This window comes from Aquarana catesbeiana, linkage group LG09 (genome assembly GCF_042186555.1).
Source record: "Aquarana catesbeiana isolate 2022-GZ linkage group LG09, ASM4218655v1, whole genome shotgun sequence".
NCBI lineage: Eukaryota > Metazoa > Chordata > Amphibia > Anura > Ranidae > Aquarana > Aquarana catesbeiana.
The window spans coordinates 92,568,765-92,586,185 of NC_133332.1; the positions used below are offsets into that span (position 1 = coordinate 92,568,765).

At 43.6% G+C, this 17,421-nt stretch overlaps 1 protein-coding gene across 1 annotated transcript in view; it reads left to right on the plus strand.

Moving 5' to 3' along the window:
• Positions 1-17,421, plus strand: part of LOC141107924 (HHIP-like protein 1) — a 59,048-nt gene that overhangs the window by 15,545 nt on the left and 26,082 nt on the right. The window contains exons 2-4 of the mRNA XM_073598987.1: positions 1,222-1,865; positions 13,009-13,152; positions 14,808-15,136. Of these exons, the coding sequence (XP_073455088.1) occupies positions 1,222-1,865; positions 13,009-13,152; positions 14,808-15,136 (1,117 nt within the window). The remainder of the gene's footprint in view (positions 1-1,221; positions 1,866-13,008; positions 13,153-14,807; positions 15,137-17,421) is intronic.

Below are 17,421 nucleotides of genomic sequence, written 5' to 3' on the forward strand. Positions count from 1 at the left end.
ATTGCAGCCACTACTGTGCCCATCAAATGCAGCCACTGTGCCCATCAAATGCAGCCACTTTGCCCATCAGTTGCAGCCACTGTGCCCATCAAATGCAACCACTGTGCCCACCAAATGCAGCCACTGGGCCATCAATTTTTTCGCCGAAGGGAGTTTAACAAGACACATGGCCACTCATTAACATTAGAAGAAAAGAGGTTTAACCTTAAACTACGTAGAGGGTTCTTTACTGTAAGAGCAGCAAGGATGTGGAATTCCCTTCCACATTTGGTGGTCTCAGCGGGGAGCATCGATAGTTTAAAAAAACTATTAGATAAGCACCTGAACGACCACAACATACAGGGATATACAATGTAATACTGACATATAATGATACACATATGTTGCCATGCCATGGTTATGAAAGGTTTACTGTAGGGCAGTAATCTATAACACTTTCTAGGATGTCACCTTTAATTAGTTTATAACAATGAGTACAGTGGCAGGTGATAGAGATTGTGGGCTGTCAGTTATTGCTCTGTGTACTCCCTTTGCTTTATTTGTTAAAATGTTTCATTCTTCCACTAAATAAGCTTGATCAATAAGGGGATCCAAAAAATAATGAGATTGTGGAAAGTGCAAAATCCATAGCAGCCAATCAGAAATCATCTCTTAACTAAGCTCACTGCAGTAAATCCAGTTGGTTAGTAGGAGTTCTATTGGGAGATATATATATATATATATATATATATATATATATATATATATATATATATATATATATATATATAATTTATATAAGTACACTTTACATTACTTTAAAGTGTAACTATGGCTGGGTTCACACTAATGTGATGCCAGATATCGCATGGGATTCGCACCGCATTGCTGTGCACATCACATGCAATGTCTGTGCGATGCAAATTCAGCCATACAGTTTGTATGGTTGAAATCTCATTGCATTCACATCAAAATGATGCAGGACCCTTTTTTGGGTCTGCACTGGAATCGGATCGGATGGGTGTTCACACCTTTGCCTTTAGTTACACTAAGCTCCATAGAGTGAGCATTGGACATTTGGGAAACAAGCCCTTGTCATGTGTTGGGACTTGTAGTCTCTTAACAGATGCAGGAACTTAGATTGTGCCCCCTCATTAAACATCCTAAAAAAAACAACTCACTACTACTGCAGCAAATTGTTCTTTTTTTATCTTGCCATTAACTTAATTTTTCTTTTATTAGGAGTGCTCACCATACGCCGCTCATTTATACGATGCAGAAGATGCCAACACACCCCTTCGTGAACTTCCAGGCCTCTGTGGTAACTACTGTACAGAGTTCTGGTTCCGGTGTCGGTCCACTCTCAGCCTGATCATAGACAGAGACCTTTCAGCAAAAGAAAATGATCTGGTCAAGTTTTGCCGTTATCTCACACTGGATGATGTAAACTATTGCTACCCCAATGTCCTTACTAATGCAGAACTCAATAGTGGTCTTGGTGAAGTGAAAGCAGATGATGAGGGATGTCTCCAGCTGTGTTTACAAGAGATTGCCAATGAACTGCGTAATCCAGTAGCTATGGTCCATGCCAATGATGGAACCCATCGCTTCTTCATAGCTGAGCAGATGGGATATGTGTGGGTCTATCTCCCCAATGGTTCACGAGTGGACAAGCCATTTCTTAATGTCTCCAAGGCTGTACTTACCTCTCCATGGGCAGGAGATGAGAGGGGTTTCCTGGGAATTGCCATGCACCCTGATTTCCGGCACAATGGAAAGTTCTATGTCTACTATTCTATCTATGCCAAAAAGGCAGAGAAGATAAGAATATCTGAATTCCACCTTTCTACAGACAACATGAACATGGCTGATCACAAATCTGAACGGTATTAGTATTACCAATGAGTGGTATAGATGGGCACATTCCATTGAGATGGCTCTTACAGTGCACCCACGCTGACAAAAAATTTCTAAGATAAAAATAATTTTAAAGTGCCGATGTTAGGCTAGCATGGATGGAGAATCATTCCAGCCGTCTTGTATTTTGACATCCACTGACACCCGTGGCTGACAGAATATCTGAGATAGCCAAGCATCTGAATGGCTGTAGTCACTGTTTAACTTGACTACCTGAGATAGCAAAGCATCTGATTGGTTGCAATCACCCTTTGGCCCAGAATTTTCTGGTAGGTCCTTCATTTTTTTAGATCGAAGCTTGCTGCCAGGGCCACACATGGCTTGAATTTTGGCCAGTTCAGCAGGAATTGGATGACATTTAAGCCATGTATGGCATTGGTCTTTAAGTTGGTTACCTGTGGAGCTTTTGAATTCTGGAGTTAAGCAATACATATAGAGCCTTGTATTCTCCTCAAGTCAAGATTGCTCACTCCTTCCTGATGATAAGCAATGCTCTGTCATTCAAATGATATAACTTCATTGGGTAGTGGGGGCTGTGGCATTTAGCAGGTAAATCACATGGGACAGTGCTTATTGCTGGGCAAAGGATTGGTCTCAACTTGAATCCAAGAGGTTCTACAGAGGTTCTACAGGGTGCGGGATCAATTCCTAAACTGATACAGGCACTTTCCTGGAAATTAAAGAAAATTAATGTGTTATTACATTAGAACTATATTAAGCCAGGTTAGGTTCACTGACTGAAATGTATCACACCTTGGCTTCTTATCCTTCTTAGGGTCTCTATTGGAGAGATCTCTAATTGGAGTTTGCATACTACAGCATGGTGTCTCTAATAGGGACAATACAATGCCCTTATTATGTACAGTGCCTTGCAAAAGTATTCACCCCCCTTGGCACTTTTTGTGTTTTGTTGCCTTACAACCTGGAATTAACATGGATTGTTTGAGGATTTGCATCATTTAATTTACAGAACATGTCCACAACTTTGAAGATGTTTGTTTTTTTTATTGTGAAGCAAAGAACAAATAGGACAAAATAACAGAAAAAGTCAATGTGCATAACTATTCACCCCCCTAAAGTCAATACTTTGTAGCGCCACCTTTTGCGGCTATCACAGCTCCAAGTCACTTTGGATAAGTCTCTATGAGCTTGCCACATCTTACCACTGGGATTTTTTGCCCATTCCTCCTTGCAAAACTGCTCCAGCCCCTTCAAGTTGGATGGTTTGCGCTTGTGGACAGCAATCTTTAAGTCTGACCACATATTTTCTATTGGATTGAGGTCTGGGCTTTGACTAGGCCATTCCAACACGTTTACATGTTTCCCCTTAAACCAGTGGTCATCAACCCTGTCCTCAGGGCCCACTAACAGGCCAGGTTTTATGTATTACCTTGCAGAGATGCAGACTAGAATACTGCGATCACTGAGCAGCAAAAGATATCATCTGTGATGTTTTTCAGTTATCTTGCAAACCTGGCCTATTAGTGGGCCCTGAGGACAGGGTTGATGACCACAGCCTTAAACCACTCAAGTGTTGCTTTAGCAGTGAGATTGGGGTCATTGTCCTGCTAGAAGGTGAATCTCTGTCCTAGCCTCAAATCACACACAGAGTGATATAGGTTTTGCTCAAGAATATCCCTGTATTTAGCACCATCCATCTTTCCCTCAACTCTGATCAGTTTCCCAGTCCTGACTGCTGAAAAACATCCTCACAGCATGATGCTGCCACCACCATGTTTCACTGTGGGGATGGTGTTCTTTGGGTGATGTGTTGGGTTTGCGCCAGACATAGCATTTTCTTTGATGGCCAACAAGTTAAATTTTAGTCTCATCAGACCAGAGCAACCTTCCTCCTTACATTTTGGGAGTCTCCCACATGCCTTTTCGCAAACTCAAAACGTGCCATTTTGTTTTTTGCTGAAAGTAATGGCTTTCTTCTGGCCACTCTGCCATAAAGCCCAACTCTATGGAGCGTACGGCTTATTGTCGTCCTATGTACAGATACTCCAGTCTCTGCTGTGGAACCCTGCACCTCTTGGGTTACCTTAGGTCTCTATGCTGCCTCTCTGATTAATGCCCTCCTTGCCCGGTCCATGAGTTTTGGTGTGCGGCCGTCTCTTGGCAGGTTTGCTGTTGTGCCCATATTCTTTCCATTTGGTTATGATAGATTTGATGGTGCTCCTAGGGATCATCAAAGATTTGGATATTTTTTTATAACCTAACCCTGACTTCTCAACAACATTGTCCCTTACTTGTTTGGAGAGTTCCTTGGTCTTCATGGCAGTGTTTGGTTAGTGGTGCCCCTTGCTTAGGTGTTGCAGCCTCTGGGGCCTTTCAAAAAGGTGTGTATATGTAATGACAGATCATGTGACACTTAGATTGCACACAGGTGGACATCATTTCACTAATTATGTGACTTCTGAAGGTAATTAGTTGCACCAGAGCTTTTTTAATTAAAAAAATTAAAAAAGGCACCATCATATTTCTTCTTTTTTTCACAATATACATTTTTATTGAAAGATTTTAGAGAATACAAACATGAAATTAATGCAAATAGTATCATAAGAAATAAAATGTACAAGGGAAACATATAAAATTGGGTTAGTTAAACATGTATTAACATATTAGGATAAGATGATCTACATGGAGGCGACATTTAACTGAATAAACCTCTTTGGGACAAAAAAAAAGGGGAGCTATAGAATAAATTTTAATGGCATGAAAGGTCACACATATTTAAATAAATAAACCACGTGACATGGTGAGATGAAAATGGTAACCGCTTCAATTGCCACACATTTCTACCACTTTCTGAGAAACCTGGCATTGTAATTCTGGGCAAGAAAGTTATCAATTTTGAGAACTGTACAGTCCCTCGAGTATTACAAGGTACAGCAACTAATCGCTCAATGAGAGACAAATCTGGACTGGAGTAATCTTTCTTGGATCTGACTTCAGGATTCAAAAATCTCATTACTATATATCCACATTTGTATACGCAAAACTGATATTTCACTTTTGTGTATATTCTGTACACTTGTGTCCTGAATCATCTACTGGGTTCTATCAAACAAAAATGTTTTATTTAGTTTTGAACAAAGGAAAGAAATGGCAAACCCAAGTTTTTTTGTGTGTGTCTCACTGAGAAGATTCATCGTACTTTTGGTCCTAGAGATCATCACCGGGACTCCAAGTAAGGGAGAATCCAAAATTGTGAGTTGCCAGAGGATCATGAATAGATGGGAATCTTCTAATTGGGACACTTGTTGGATGATGCTATGACTTAGGTTCACTGCAAATGTTACGGTATAACTGTACAGTCTTCCTTTGATCCTCCAACAACTATGTAGTGCAAGGGCCTGCCTGATTGAACACAAAGGCTAAGAGTACACCGTCTTTAAACTCATGAGCATTTTTGAAGGTCCACAGAATTGTGTCCTCAGCACCCAGTGTTCACATGGTCATGTTAACCTTACATCAGAATTGAACCGACGTGTCATTTTCCAAGCTTTACCACTCCCCAAATGCTACTATTAATGTCAATGTAAACGCGCTGCAAACGTACCACAAAAAACCCCTATGGCATATACAGTATATTTCAAATGCATTTAGAACGTGTTACTTGCCAATATAATAACAGAAAAAAAATCATACAATAGAAAGCCAACACAAAGGGTTCGTCTGGCAAGTGTTTTTTAACGTGATGCGAAAGTGAGAAAAACACGCCGCTAATGCGTCTTAACCCATTGGACGCTCAAATTTCTTTGCAATGTCTAAATGAGCCGAAATTAATTGAATAGTTTAGATAGGTCCTCATATTACATTGTTTTGGTAAATCTAAAGTTGGTTGTACAAAGATTGTTCAGTCAGATTGTAATGTTTATGATAAGCTTAAAGTGGAATTCCAGGCTAGAACTAACTGAAGCTTAAAACTGCTCCCGCTTCCCTTCTAACACCTATACTAACTAACCTGAAGAAGAAGATGCATGTACTTGCCTATTCTCAGAGTGGTCTGATCCAGTCACGTTATCAGCTCCCAATGGCTGGCTTCAGGGGAGAAGAGGGGCAGCCAACAATGAATGTCCCATAGTAAGCCTATGTTTGCTGGCTCTCTCTCTTCTCCCCTGAAGCCGGCCACTGTGACGTGTGGCCCACCCCCAGTGCCCTGAGAATAGGTACTGTAAGTATATGCATTGACTTCTGTTGATCAGGACTTTTGGGAAACTTTAATTTGATCAGCGGCTGCAGGATAAAAACTAAGTAACATTATCTGTTGGGGACACCACCAACCCATTTTTTGGAAGTCTCTCTCTTAGATTTTTAATCTAATTTACATAGAATGTAGCATAATATGTGAGAATCTTCCTATGCAGCACAAGGAAAGAAACTTCATAATGAACTGACAAGGGTAATTCCTAAACTGCAGTAAGGAGATACAAGAAGGCTGTGGTTTATTCAGTTTACCCGCTTTCATCTGTAACTGAGATATCAATTTTAGTTAGACTTATCCTATAAACAGAGAATAAGTGCAGTTTCTCCCCTATGAGGCACCCCTTGTCTTCGCTGCTGACTTTCGAACATTGTGTGTTGTCTCCACCCCCTACCCACTCCCCATTATAACCCCCTTTAGAGACTACAGAACCAAGTATCATTTATCATGCTAAGTAGTTTGAATGGAATGTGTTAATAATTACAAGAAAGGCAGTAAAATAGATCCCATGCAGTCAGCAACAATAGATCCCCAAGCAAGAAAACCCCCTCTCCCCCAGCAACAACAGATTCTTGCCAGCAACAATAGACCCCCCCAACAATAACAATAGATCCCCCAGAAACAACAGATCCCCCAGCAGGCAGCAAAATAGACCCCCCCCCCCCCCCAACAGTAGTACCCCCCAGTAATATAAGCCACCACAAAACAGAAGATCCCCACCAGCAACAATAGATGACCCAAGACCCCTTGCCAACACAAATTGTACATTAAGTGCTAGAGGTGCCAAAACTATGTACCACCGAGTTCCCGCTGAAAAAAAAACCTCTGCCTAAATATTACCATCAGCTTTTAGCTTTTCAGGAACAAGCTTGAGTCTTTTTTTTTTCCTTCAGTTTTGTAGTATTATACATACTGGAGCATAGCTTGCAACCCCAGCAGCTGAGGATCAGCAGATTGTAAGAAAAAGTTTGCCTTTATCTCATCTGGTATTTGGTAAGTGTGCAGTCTGATTTATTTGAGAAGGTAATCTGAGAGCAGGGATGTGATGAAACTGTTTCCATATTAATTGTCTGGCAAGATAGAATATATACTTTGTGGTGAGGAGTCTGACTATAGCATACAGGAAGGGGTCTGGACTAGGAGTTCAGCACGTACACACAGTGTTCTTCTGAATTCTGTGCTCGGGAAATCTCTACGCCTTGTAAACTGTGTACAGTACACAAAATACTCCACACAGGACATAATATGCTCTGTAAACATTATAACAATTGTACTGCATGGTTTCCATGATACAAAGGACCAGCCATTTATATATAATCCACAAGGTATTAGAATTAGTCATTGTATACAGAGTGATATCATTCGGCTATTATGTAAAGTGTTCAAGAAAGGTAGAATCCATGACCCAGTTTGAAACATAACAGGTAAAGTGATAGACTAGACTCTCGTCATTAGCAGATATAAATGACCCATGACCAAATATCGCTTCCAGTTAGATATACACTATATTGTGAAAAGTATTGGGACACCTGCCTTTACACGCACAACTTTATTGGCATCCCAGTCTTAGTCCGTAGGCTTCAATATTGAGTTGGCCCACCCTTTGCAGCTATAACAGCTTCACCTCTTCTGGGAAGGCTGTCCACAAGGTTTAGGAGTGTGTCTGTGGGAATGTTTGACTATTTTTTCAGAAGCATATTTGTGAGGTCAGGCACTGATGTTATACGAGAAGGCCCGGCTCACAGTCTCTGCTCTAATTAATTGCAGTCGATCATTATAGCCTTAGGCCAGCTATACAAGATTCCTGCTGAACCGGTCGAGATTGGAACCATTGGAACCAACTTGGGTACAACCAGCCTGCTGGATTCACTTACGATTACCTGAAGCGGCTGCTATAGCTGCTAACAATAATGGGGCGTACACACGGTCGGACTTTTCAGCTACAAAAGTCCGACAGCCTGTCCGACAGACTTTCGACGGACTTTCGACGGACTTGCGGCGGACTTTCTAACGAACAGACTTGCCTACACACGATCACACAAAAGTCCGTCGAATTCTTACGTGATGACGTACACCGGACTAAAATAAGGAAGTTGATAGCCAGTAGCCAATAACTGCCCTAGCGTGGGTTTTTGTCCGTCAGACTAGCATACAGACGAGCGGATTTTTCGACCGGACTCGAGTCCGTCGGAAAGATTTGAAGCATGTTTCAAATCTAAAGTCCGTCGGATTTGAGGCTGAAAAAGTCCGTTGAAAGTCCGGAGAAGCCCACACACGATCGGATTACCAGCCAGCTTTAGTCCGTCAGCGTCCACTGGACTTTTGTAGACGAAAAGTCCGACCGTGTGTACGCGGCATAACACTGTCTTCTCCTGGTAAGGACTGCTTCCCACGTGTGTCCCCCCCGCCGGGAGAAGACAATGGCCTGGCAGGAGGGATTCCTGCATCAACACTGTCTGTGTTGATGGGGGAATCAAGCAAATTTATTTCCTGTAACCCGTGGTTGCAGGGAATGAATTTGCTCCGTGTATAGCCTTAAAGCGAAGTCCACCCAAAAGTGGAAGCTCTGCTTATCTGCTAAACCCCCCCCCCCCGACATTTGCCACCTTTCGGGGGAAGCGGATACCTGTCAAAAACAGGTACTCCGAGTACCGCACTTGCTCCCACTTCTGTCTAAGGGCGCCACGGCGACCTTGCGTCATTTACGGCCCCTCCTCCTTCCCCCGCTGCCTTCTGGGAGACACACACAGGTCCCAGAAGACAGCGGGACCATTCAGAAAGCACAGCGCAACTCGCGCATGAGCAGTAGAAAACAGGCTGGAAGCTGCAAGGCTTCACTCCCAGCTTCCCTTGGTAAGTATGCCGGCGCCTGCAACGGAAGCTGATGGATGGGTCGGCTTCGGGTGCCGACATCACTGGCTCTCTGAACAGGTAAGTGTCCTTATATTAAAAGTCAGCAGCTACAGTATTTGTAGCTGCTGACTTTTAATTTCTTTTAATACAGGCTGGAACTCCGCTTTAAGCAAGGTACACACAGGCCGAATGTCAGGAGACGGTCGGACGTGCATGCTGGAAAACCAGCAGCCGATCGACTCCCAGTCAGCGCTCTCTGTCAATGGCGCTGATCGGAGTGTTCCCGGGGCGTCCTCCTGTCAGAACACAACAGCTCAGCGGGGGATGATCGCTGAACTAACCTCACATGGTTAGTACAGCATCTCCAACCGGAGCTGTCATATTTTTTTCGTGCAACTCAGGTGTACCAGGCTTTAGACTTAGAAGCTGCCATTGATGACTTCCCACTCTGCAAATTCTATGTTCCTGGTTTTCATGGTCACCCTTTTGCTTCAGCTCTTTGAGTAAGTACTCAGAACAATTACATAGTTAAGGACTTGTGACTTCACTCTGACTTTCCTTACCTACATATTTGTATTGGATCAGTAACTTGGAAAGTATTGAAACCAGATTTTCAGCAAGACAGCCAGGCAATTGGAATTTTCTGGAGTTAGCAATAGCAGCACCCATATTTCTCTCAGGAAAAGTTTACATTAATAAGGTAATGATTACATCTGCCTCACATGCTTTAAATATTAGGAATTAAATATTTATTTAAGAGGAATATTTTAAAACTACAGGTACATGACCATTTTAATTGCTGTCCCCAATAAATGTGTAGAGTGGAGGTCATGGAAAACTGGATGGAATGCAGGCCAGAAAGGCTGAGAATGTGACGTGATTAAGGTAACAGATGACTATGGAATATGAGATGTAACATAGACGTGCCAGACTGCGGCAGGTTTTGACTTTATTCCATCTGCCAACAGAGAAACCTGAGGGTGAAGGGAGGAAGCTGAGTGCCAACGCTACGTATACTGTATTACTATGAATATTCTAGCTATAGTAGATCATTTTCTGCAGACAATACAAAATGTTCAGTGTATTACTAATAACCTTTATAAACCAGTGGGATAGCTCTGTAAAGAACATTAAATATGGGGGTTCACATTTCAGAAAGTTTCTGCTCATACCATAGAACACTTGGCATGCATTCCTGAGAAAAGGAATGGGGCTACACGGTTTTCAATGTAATGGTCCAGTGGGATATTATATGTAGTTTGTGGCTAACAGTCTGCTTGCAGTAGACAAGTGATAGTTTGAAGGATAAATATGGCCTCAGCTGACTGTAAACAGAGTGCTGGATGAATATAGAAATACATGTACCCTCTTTAGGATGCTTTTCACATTTCAATATGCCCTGTATCCTATTGTAATGCTACCCCCAGGACAGTGGCGGCTGGTGCTTAAAATTTTTGGGGGGGCGCAAACAAACTGAAAAATTCTGAAAAAAAAAACCCATCAATTGCAGCCTCACTGTGCCATCGAACGCATCCACTGTGCCCATCAATTGCCACCACTGTGCCATCACACAGCAGGCACTGTACCATCAAATGCAGCCACTGTGCCCATAAATTGCCGCCACTGTACCATCAAACACAGCCACTGTGCCATCAAACGTAGCCACTGTGCCCATCAATTGCCGCCACTGTGCCCATCAAACGCAGCCACTGTGCCCATCAATTTCCGCCCCTGTACCATCAAAGGTAGCCACTGTGCCCATCAATTGTCACCACTGTACCATCATATGCTGCCACTGTGCCATATCAAATGCTGCCACTGTGCCATATCAAATGCTCCCACCGTGCCCCATCAAATGGTCCCAGTGTGCCCCATCAAATGCTCCCAGTGTGCCCCATCAAATGCTCCCAGTGTGCCTCATCAAATGCTCCCAGTGTGCCCCATCAAATGCTCCCACCGTGCCCCATCAAATGCTCCCAGTGTGCCATATCAAATGCTCCCACTGTGCCATATCAAATGCTGCCAGTGTGCCCCCACCCGACGTCTGCACTTACTCTATCTTGGTGGGACAGCCCCTCGATGCTCCTCGATGTCTTCTTCCGTTCTCTGCATTCACAGAGCCTGTCGTTTCAGCCAATCAGGTGACGGGTAACAGATCCGAGCACCTGATTGGCGGATAGGCGGTTTAGTGTTAGGAAAGCGAATATTCATTCACTTTTCTAACACAGCTGAGTGACCTGCGAGCGCCCAGCATGGCGCTCGCAGGTCACCTTTTTTGACGCCTATTAGAGCCTATGGCTCTAATCAGGTATTTCAAAAACACCCCCCGCCGCTATAATTCAGGTGCCCGGTGCCCGAAAAGGGGCTGGGCGCCTGAACAGGGGGTGGCAGCGGCAGCATATATAGATTTATGCGCCCTTGTGGACGCACCGCCACTGCCCCAGGAGCTGCTAAGTAAATTGTCAGGATCCCTTTTCCCAGTAGTTTCCTTGCAGCCATACACACAACTCAAATCACTCTTCAGCTCCTAAACCAGTGTAGGGGTTTGCCTTTTTTTCTGGTGCTTTAATAAGAACTCTGACATGTAATGGATATTGGTAGGATACTCCAGTAAACATTAGCAATGATTTGAGGACACTGAACTTTCTCTTGTAGAACTGTGAGCCAAGTCCCTGCACAAGAAAATTATGGACTGAGCTTTGTGTTAATAACCTGAGGAGATTACGCTCTGAGCTCTTCAGGACACCAGACACCAGACAAAATGTCCCCTTTAAACCTGCTGACTCTAGCATAAGAATGATGGCCACAGCACATAGTCCCTAGGATCTCTCTCACCGGTCTGTACTCACTAATGTCCTTGGAAAATTGGTTGCCTCCTTCCAATATCCTCCACACACTTTCACCCCATGGTACCAGACTAGATTCTCAGATGACAGTCCCTCCCTCAGCATAAGCAACTCTCAGCAAAGTAGGGCTCCAGTTAGCCCATCTGCGGCCTTGACAACCCACAGGCACATGACAGAATGTCCTAGGTGGCTAACAGCCCCCCTAGGCTGTGATCTCCTCCTCAGGGAAAAACGCCTGGCTGCTCTCAGTCTCAGAGTATTTATACAGACTCCCAGTCACCATCTGGGCCCTTCTCACTCGGGATTGGCCAGGGCTGCATAAATATTTAGTTGCTGACTAGACTCCTTCTGCCCACTAACTTCCAGAACAGTTCAGGACAACCAGAGGGAAGCAGTCAATTCTGCGGCCACTGAAACACAGAACAGAACAATCAAACACAGCCTCACTGATTACATGCCATCAATTAAATGCAGCTTCACTGGATACAGTGAACCAAAACTAAATTTACCTAATCCTAGTACCTACCTAGGAGGGTGCTAGTCCATATTACCGGCAGTATAGAATAGTCAGAATTGCATGTACTAAATACTGCAGGCAGCATAGAAGACACAGAGTATCATGTACTCAGTACTGCAGGTAGCATTAAAGACATAGAATGCCGTGTACCCAATACTGTATTAGGCATAGATGGAATAAAATGCCAAGTACTCTTTACTGCAGACAAGATAGAAGGCATTGAATGACATGTACCCAGTACTGCAGGCAGCAGATTGGGCAGATTCATTGTGGTGCAGGTATTTGATAGTTTCTCTCCCGAACCCATTGTAGAAAATGAAATTTATAAAAAGTGAATGACCCTTCAGTCCAGGAGACCTCTTTCTGTCGTTCATTATGTGTTGTTTGCTTGGCCACTTTCCTCTAAGCCATAATGTGTGGTGAATGATGTGCACTTTTGTAGAGTAGCCTGTCCAGGATTTTCTTAACCTTGTTCCCTGCCAACCTTCAATAAAGGAACATTTTGATTTGTAAACATAAGCCTTCTTGCTGGAAATCCTTGTACATGGGCCTTAGCCATGCACTCCACCATTCCATTTCTTCTTTCAGAGGTAGAGAGGCAAAAAAGAGTTCAGTATGAATACATACTAGTATATATTCAGTACATTACATAGTGACCACATCCTACCATTTGTCTGTACTTTCAGAATAATCCTAGAAGTGACAGAACCTGCATCCAACCACAATGGAGGACAAATACTATTTGGAATCGATGGATACCTATACATCTTTACTGGGGATGGAGGAAGAGCTGGTGATCCATTTGGAGATTTTGGCAATGCCCAAAACAAGTAAGTACATAACATTAAAGCCAAACTCCAGGCGAGCTGTAAGTACACTCTAGAATTACATGAAGAGGAATGTATGTATTTATTAATGGTACTTATTTAGTGGTTCAATTTATGCAGCGCTTTCCATATACTGTATATTGTACATTCGCATCAGGAATGTTTTTTTTTTTACCTGCCAAATGATATTTCTGTGCAGCTGCTTTTGTGATCTAGATACATCTATTACACACATCTCTGTCCTCCATTGCTGCAGCAGCACAGCTTGATTGAGAACAAATTCCCAGCCAGCTGATTGGACAATAAAGAAGCGGCAGCACAGCAATGAATTATCGCTCTACTTTCTCAGCATGCTTAATGTCAGCATATGTGCACACCAGTAGAGCCCAATTGGCAGTTGGTGCTGGCTTTCCCCCTCCCAGTTTAGTGTAGCTGTGCAGTATATTACAAGGACGCTAATATCAAGACAAACCCAGTGCATAGTAGTGCGTGTATTATACTGTAGAAATAGATACAAGCAGGAAAGTGAATATGTAGCTTATAATTTTAATGGGCTGATTAAATACATTTCCGTGTTACATTTTCAAGGATACCTCGTTCCCTTCATCAGGCATTTTGCCCTAAAGATAAATGGTAACAATCATCAGTGCATCGACACTGATGCGACAATTGCTCCGACTTTGGAGCACTTGTCACATCAGAAGTTGGACCCCCATTCAATGCATTGAAACCCTTCTAATCAGTGCAACTTGAGTCGCTCTGACTTAGAAAAAGGTTCCTGCACTACTTCTGGTCAGACTTTGGTATGACTTGCATTGACTTCTGTTAAAGAAGTTGCATGCAAGTCATGCCGAAGTCACGCTGGGCTCTGACTTCAAAGTCGCGCAGAAGTCACAGAAATGTAATTTTTAGGTAAAACTTTTAAAAAAATCAGCACATGGGGCGTTAATCCAAAGTTCCTTGTGCTGGTGTCAGTTGTACTCATTGAAATCCTTTGTCCTTGGCCTCCCCCATACCCCAGAAACATGATATTACGGTGCTTCAGGATAAATACAGCTGAGGGACCTATCACAGGCACTCATTAAGAGTGCTGACTATGCCCGCCCTTTCCGCCTCCCTCCTCCATTGATTGAAGCCATATTATCCAGTAGCTTCCATGAATGAAAAGCAATCTATGAATGGAGGACAGCGGGTAAATAAAGGTCCACCTCCTTCATTCATAGAGCACTATTGCTCCACACAAAACAAATAATGTAGCAGAAGGTATAGTAGGTACTAAATGTGCCTCCGTACATGAACATGGAGGACAATAGAATAACTTTATTGCACTGACATTTTGGGGAGTCACAGGCCCTTCGAGAAAGATGGGCTGTGAGTGACTCACCGAAACGTTGGTGCAGTAAAGTTACTATATTATCTTCCTTGTTCATCTGTGGAAGTCCTTTGAGCGCCTACTATACGTTTTGCTATATCTATGTGTATGTATATACATATATATATATATATATATATATATATTATATATGTAGGGGACCAGTACACATCAAGTGATAATATATATAACTTATGTTCATCTCAACACAAAAAGCTCATTCCACCAATTTAATAAATTGGTCTTCTGAGACAAACTGACATTTAGATTTTTTTTTCCCCAACAGATCCTCTCTTTTAGGCAAAGTCCTAAGGATCAATGTCACTGGCAATGACAAGGGACCTCCCTACCGTATACCACCTGACAACCCCTTCCTGCGAGAACCCACAGCGCGTCCAGAGGTATATGCCTACGGGGCCAGAAACATGTGGCGCTGCTCAGTGGACAGAGGTGATCCAGTCACTGGGAAAGGACGGGGGCGGATTATCTGTGGTGATGTTGGACAGAACAAGTTTGAGGAGGTGGATCTCATCCAGAAGGGTGGCAATTATGGTTGGAGAGCCAAGGAGGGATTTTCCTGTTATGACAAGAAGCTATGCAACAACGCATCTCTGAGTGAGTCACCAAACAACATGACTGTTAATGGAAACCTGAATGATGAAATCCTGTGCCCATTGCCGACCTCCTTTACAAATGCTAGTTGCTTGACTACTTCTGGTTTCAATACATTGACAGTGACTGACTAAGAGCAAACTCTTCAGAATTCTTGATTTACATGCTTGTTTAGGTCAGTGTCTCAGAAAGTAATGCAACAAAAGACTCAGCAGCCAGGCAATTAGCATTTTCAGAAACAAAGATCAGCAATGGCAACCTCCAAACACTTAGGAGGCGATTTACTAAAACTGGTGCATACAGAATCTGGTGCAGCTGTGCATAGTCACCAATCAGCTTCTAACTTCAGCTTGTTCAATTAAACTGTGAGAATAAGCCCCCGTTCACATCGGCGCGATTTGACATGTCAAATCGCATGCCAAATCACAACCTATTGCCGGAAACGGCACTGTCCCAGTGCGACGCCGACTTTGCGGCGCCGCACCGATTTCCAAAAGTAGTTCCTGCACTACTTTTGGCGACTTTGGGAGCAATTTCAATAGACATCTGTGCATGAACCCGCACAGATGTCTTTCAAATCGCCACCGAACTCGCATTCAAATGCGGGTTTGAAGTCGTGCGAGTTCAGCTGAACACGCACAATATCATACCCGCGTTTAGGCCTCTTTCACACGGACTGTCCGTTCAGGTCCGCCTGTCAGTTTTTTAGGCGGACCTGAACGGACACTCCATGGAGGTCAATGGAGCGTCGGATGTCAGCGGTGACATGTCCGCTGACATCCGACCCGCTCCGATCCGAAAAGTGTAACGGAGGAAAAACATACTTTTCCATCCATTTTCGGATCGGGTGACGACGGACTCTACGGTCCGTCATCACCCGATCCCCCATAGGGGAGAGCGGCGCTCTGACAGGTCCGTCGCTGCACAGTGTGCAGCGATGGACCTGTCATCTTCCTGCTCAGTGGGGATCGGCAGAGCGATCCCCGCTGAGCAAGCAGGTGTTCACGGGACGGATCATCACTGATCCGCCCCGTGTGAAAGAGCCCTAAGCCTCGGTTCACACAGGGACGACTTGTCAGGCGATCTATTCGCCTGACAAGTAGCATCCCGTTCTCTGCAATGGAACCGTTCTAATTGGAGCGACGCAAGTTGCTCCGACTTAGAAAAAGGTTCCTGTACGACTTTGGGGGCGACTTGCATTGACTTCTATACAGAAGTCGTTTTGCAAGTTGCCGCTGAGTCGTGTCCTGGGTCGCCTGAGGCAGTCGCGCTATAAGTCGTGCTGCCTCAGTGTGAACCGACCCTGAGTGTAAACGAGGGTTGAAACCTGGAAGCTGATTGGTGACTATGCACAGCTGCACCAGAGAAATCCCTACATCTACATCACTTGTGTGGATGTTGGGATCTGTGAGTTTTCTTTCATTCAACCTGCTGGTTGAACAAAAAAAAAAACTCTGCGTGTATACCCTGCCAAAATGTCATTCAGTTAGGGTTTGCTCCTGCTTTATTTGGGTAACTCTATATATTTTTATTTATTCATTAAAGTTTCTCGAGGTCGAACTTCAGTTCAGATGTAATATCTGTGATCATTTTTGAAATGAACTTTAGTATTTATTTATTTATGGTCTTCCTTTATTGCTGTTTGCCTAGAGTTTCCAGTTCCAATATTTAAAGCTGCCTTGAAAGTTTAAATGTTATTGGGAAGCAGAGAGAGGAAGTATAGTACAGGTTTCAAGAAATAAACTCTTACAGCCCTTCTACCAGAGAAAAATGGGAACCTTTGGCCTGGGGGTCTAAAACAACCTACTGGTGCTTTCATGATAGGGACAGACTTCCGTGGGCTAAAGAATGTGTACCATGGTACCTCACTGATCCATGGGCATGGTCAAACGCAGGTGTTTCTTAAAGACTGGTTTCCCTTTTGGCTTTCTGCATTTGGTCACATGACATTTTGGACCTCCAGCATTGTGTTGTCGGTGCTCCTGTCGGTCGGTCTTCTCCCAGTCTTTCTTCTGAGTTCTATCTCTTCAGTTGCTTGGATGGCCGAGCCACGATGACATCACTCCCGTGCATCTTAGGGCATTGCTGTAAATATACACTGAGCTGTGCATGCATGGCTCAGCATACATAAACGCTGAAAGGCGGAGGGAAGGGTTTATGACAGAAGAGACAAATAGGGTTTCTTTTGTCTTAAAGTCCTACCATTTAGGATTAAATCCACTTTAGAGCCACCAGCCCATCATATCTTATTAGTACTGGCTCAGGGGGAAATGCCCTCCTTCCCCTCA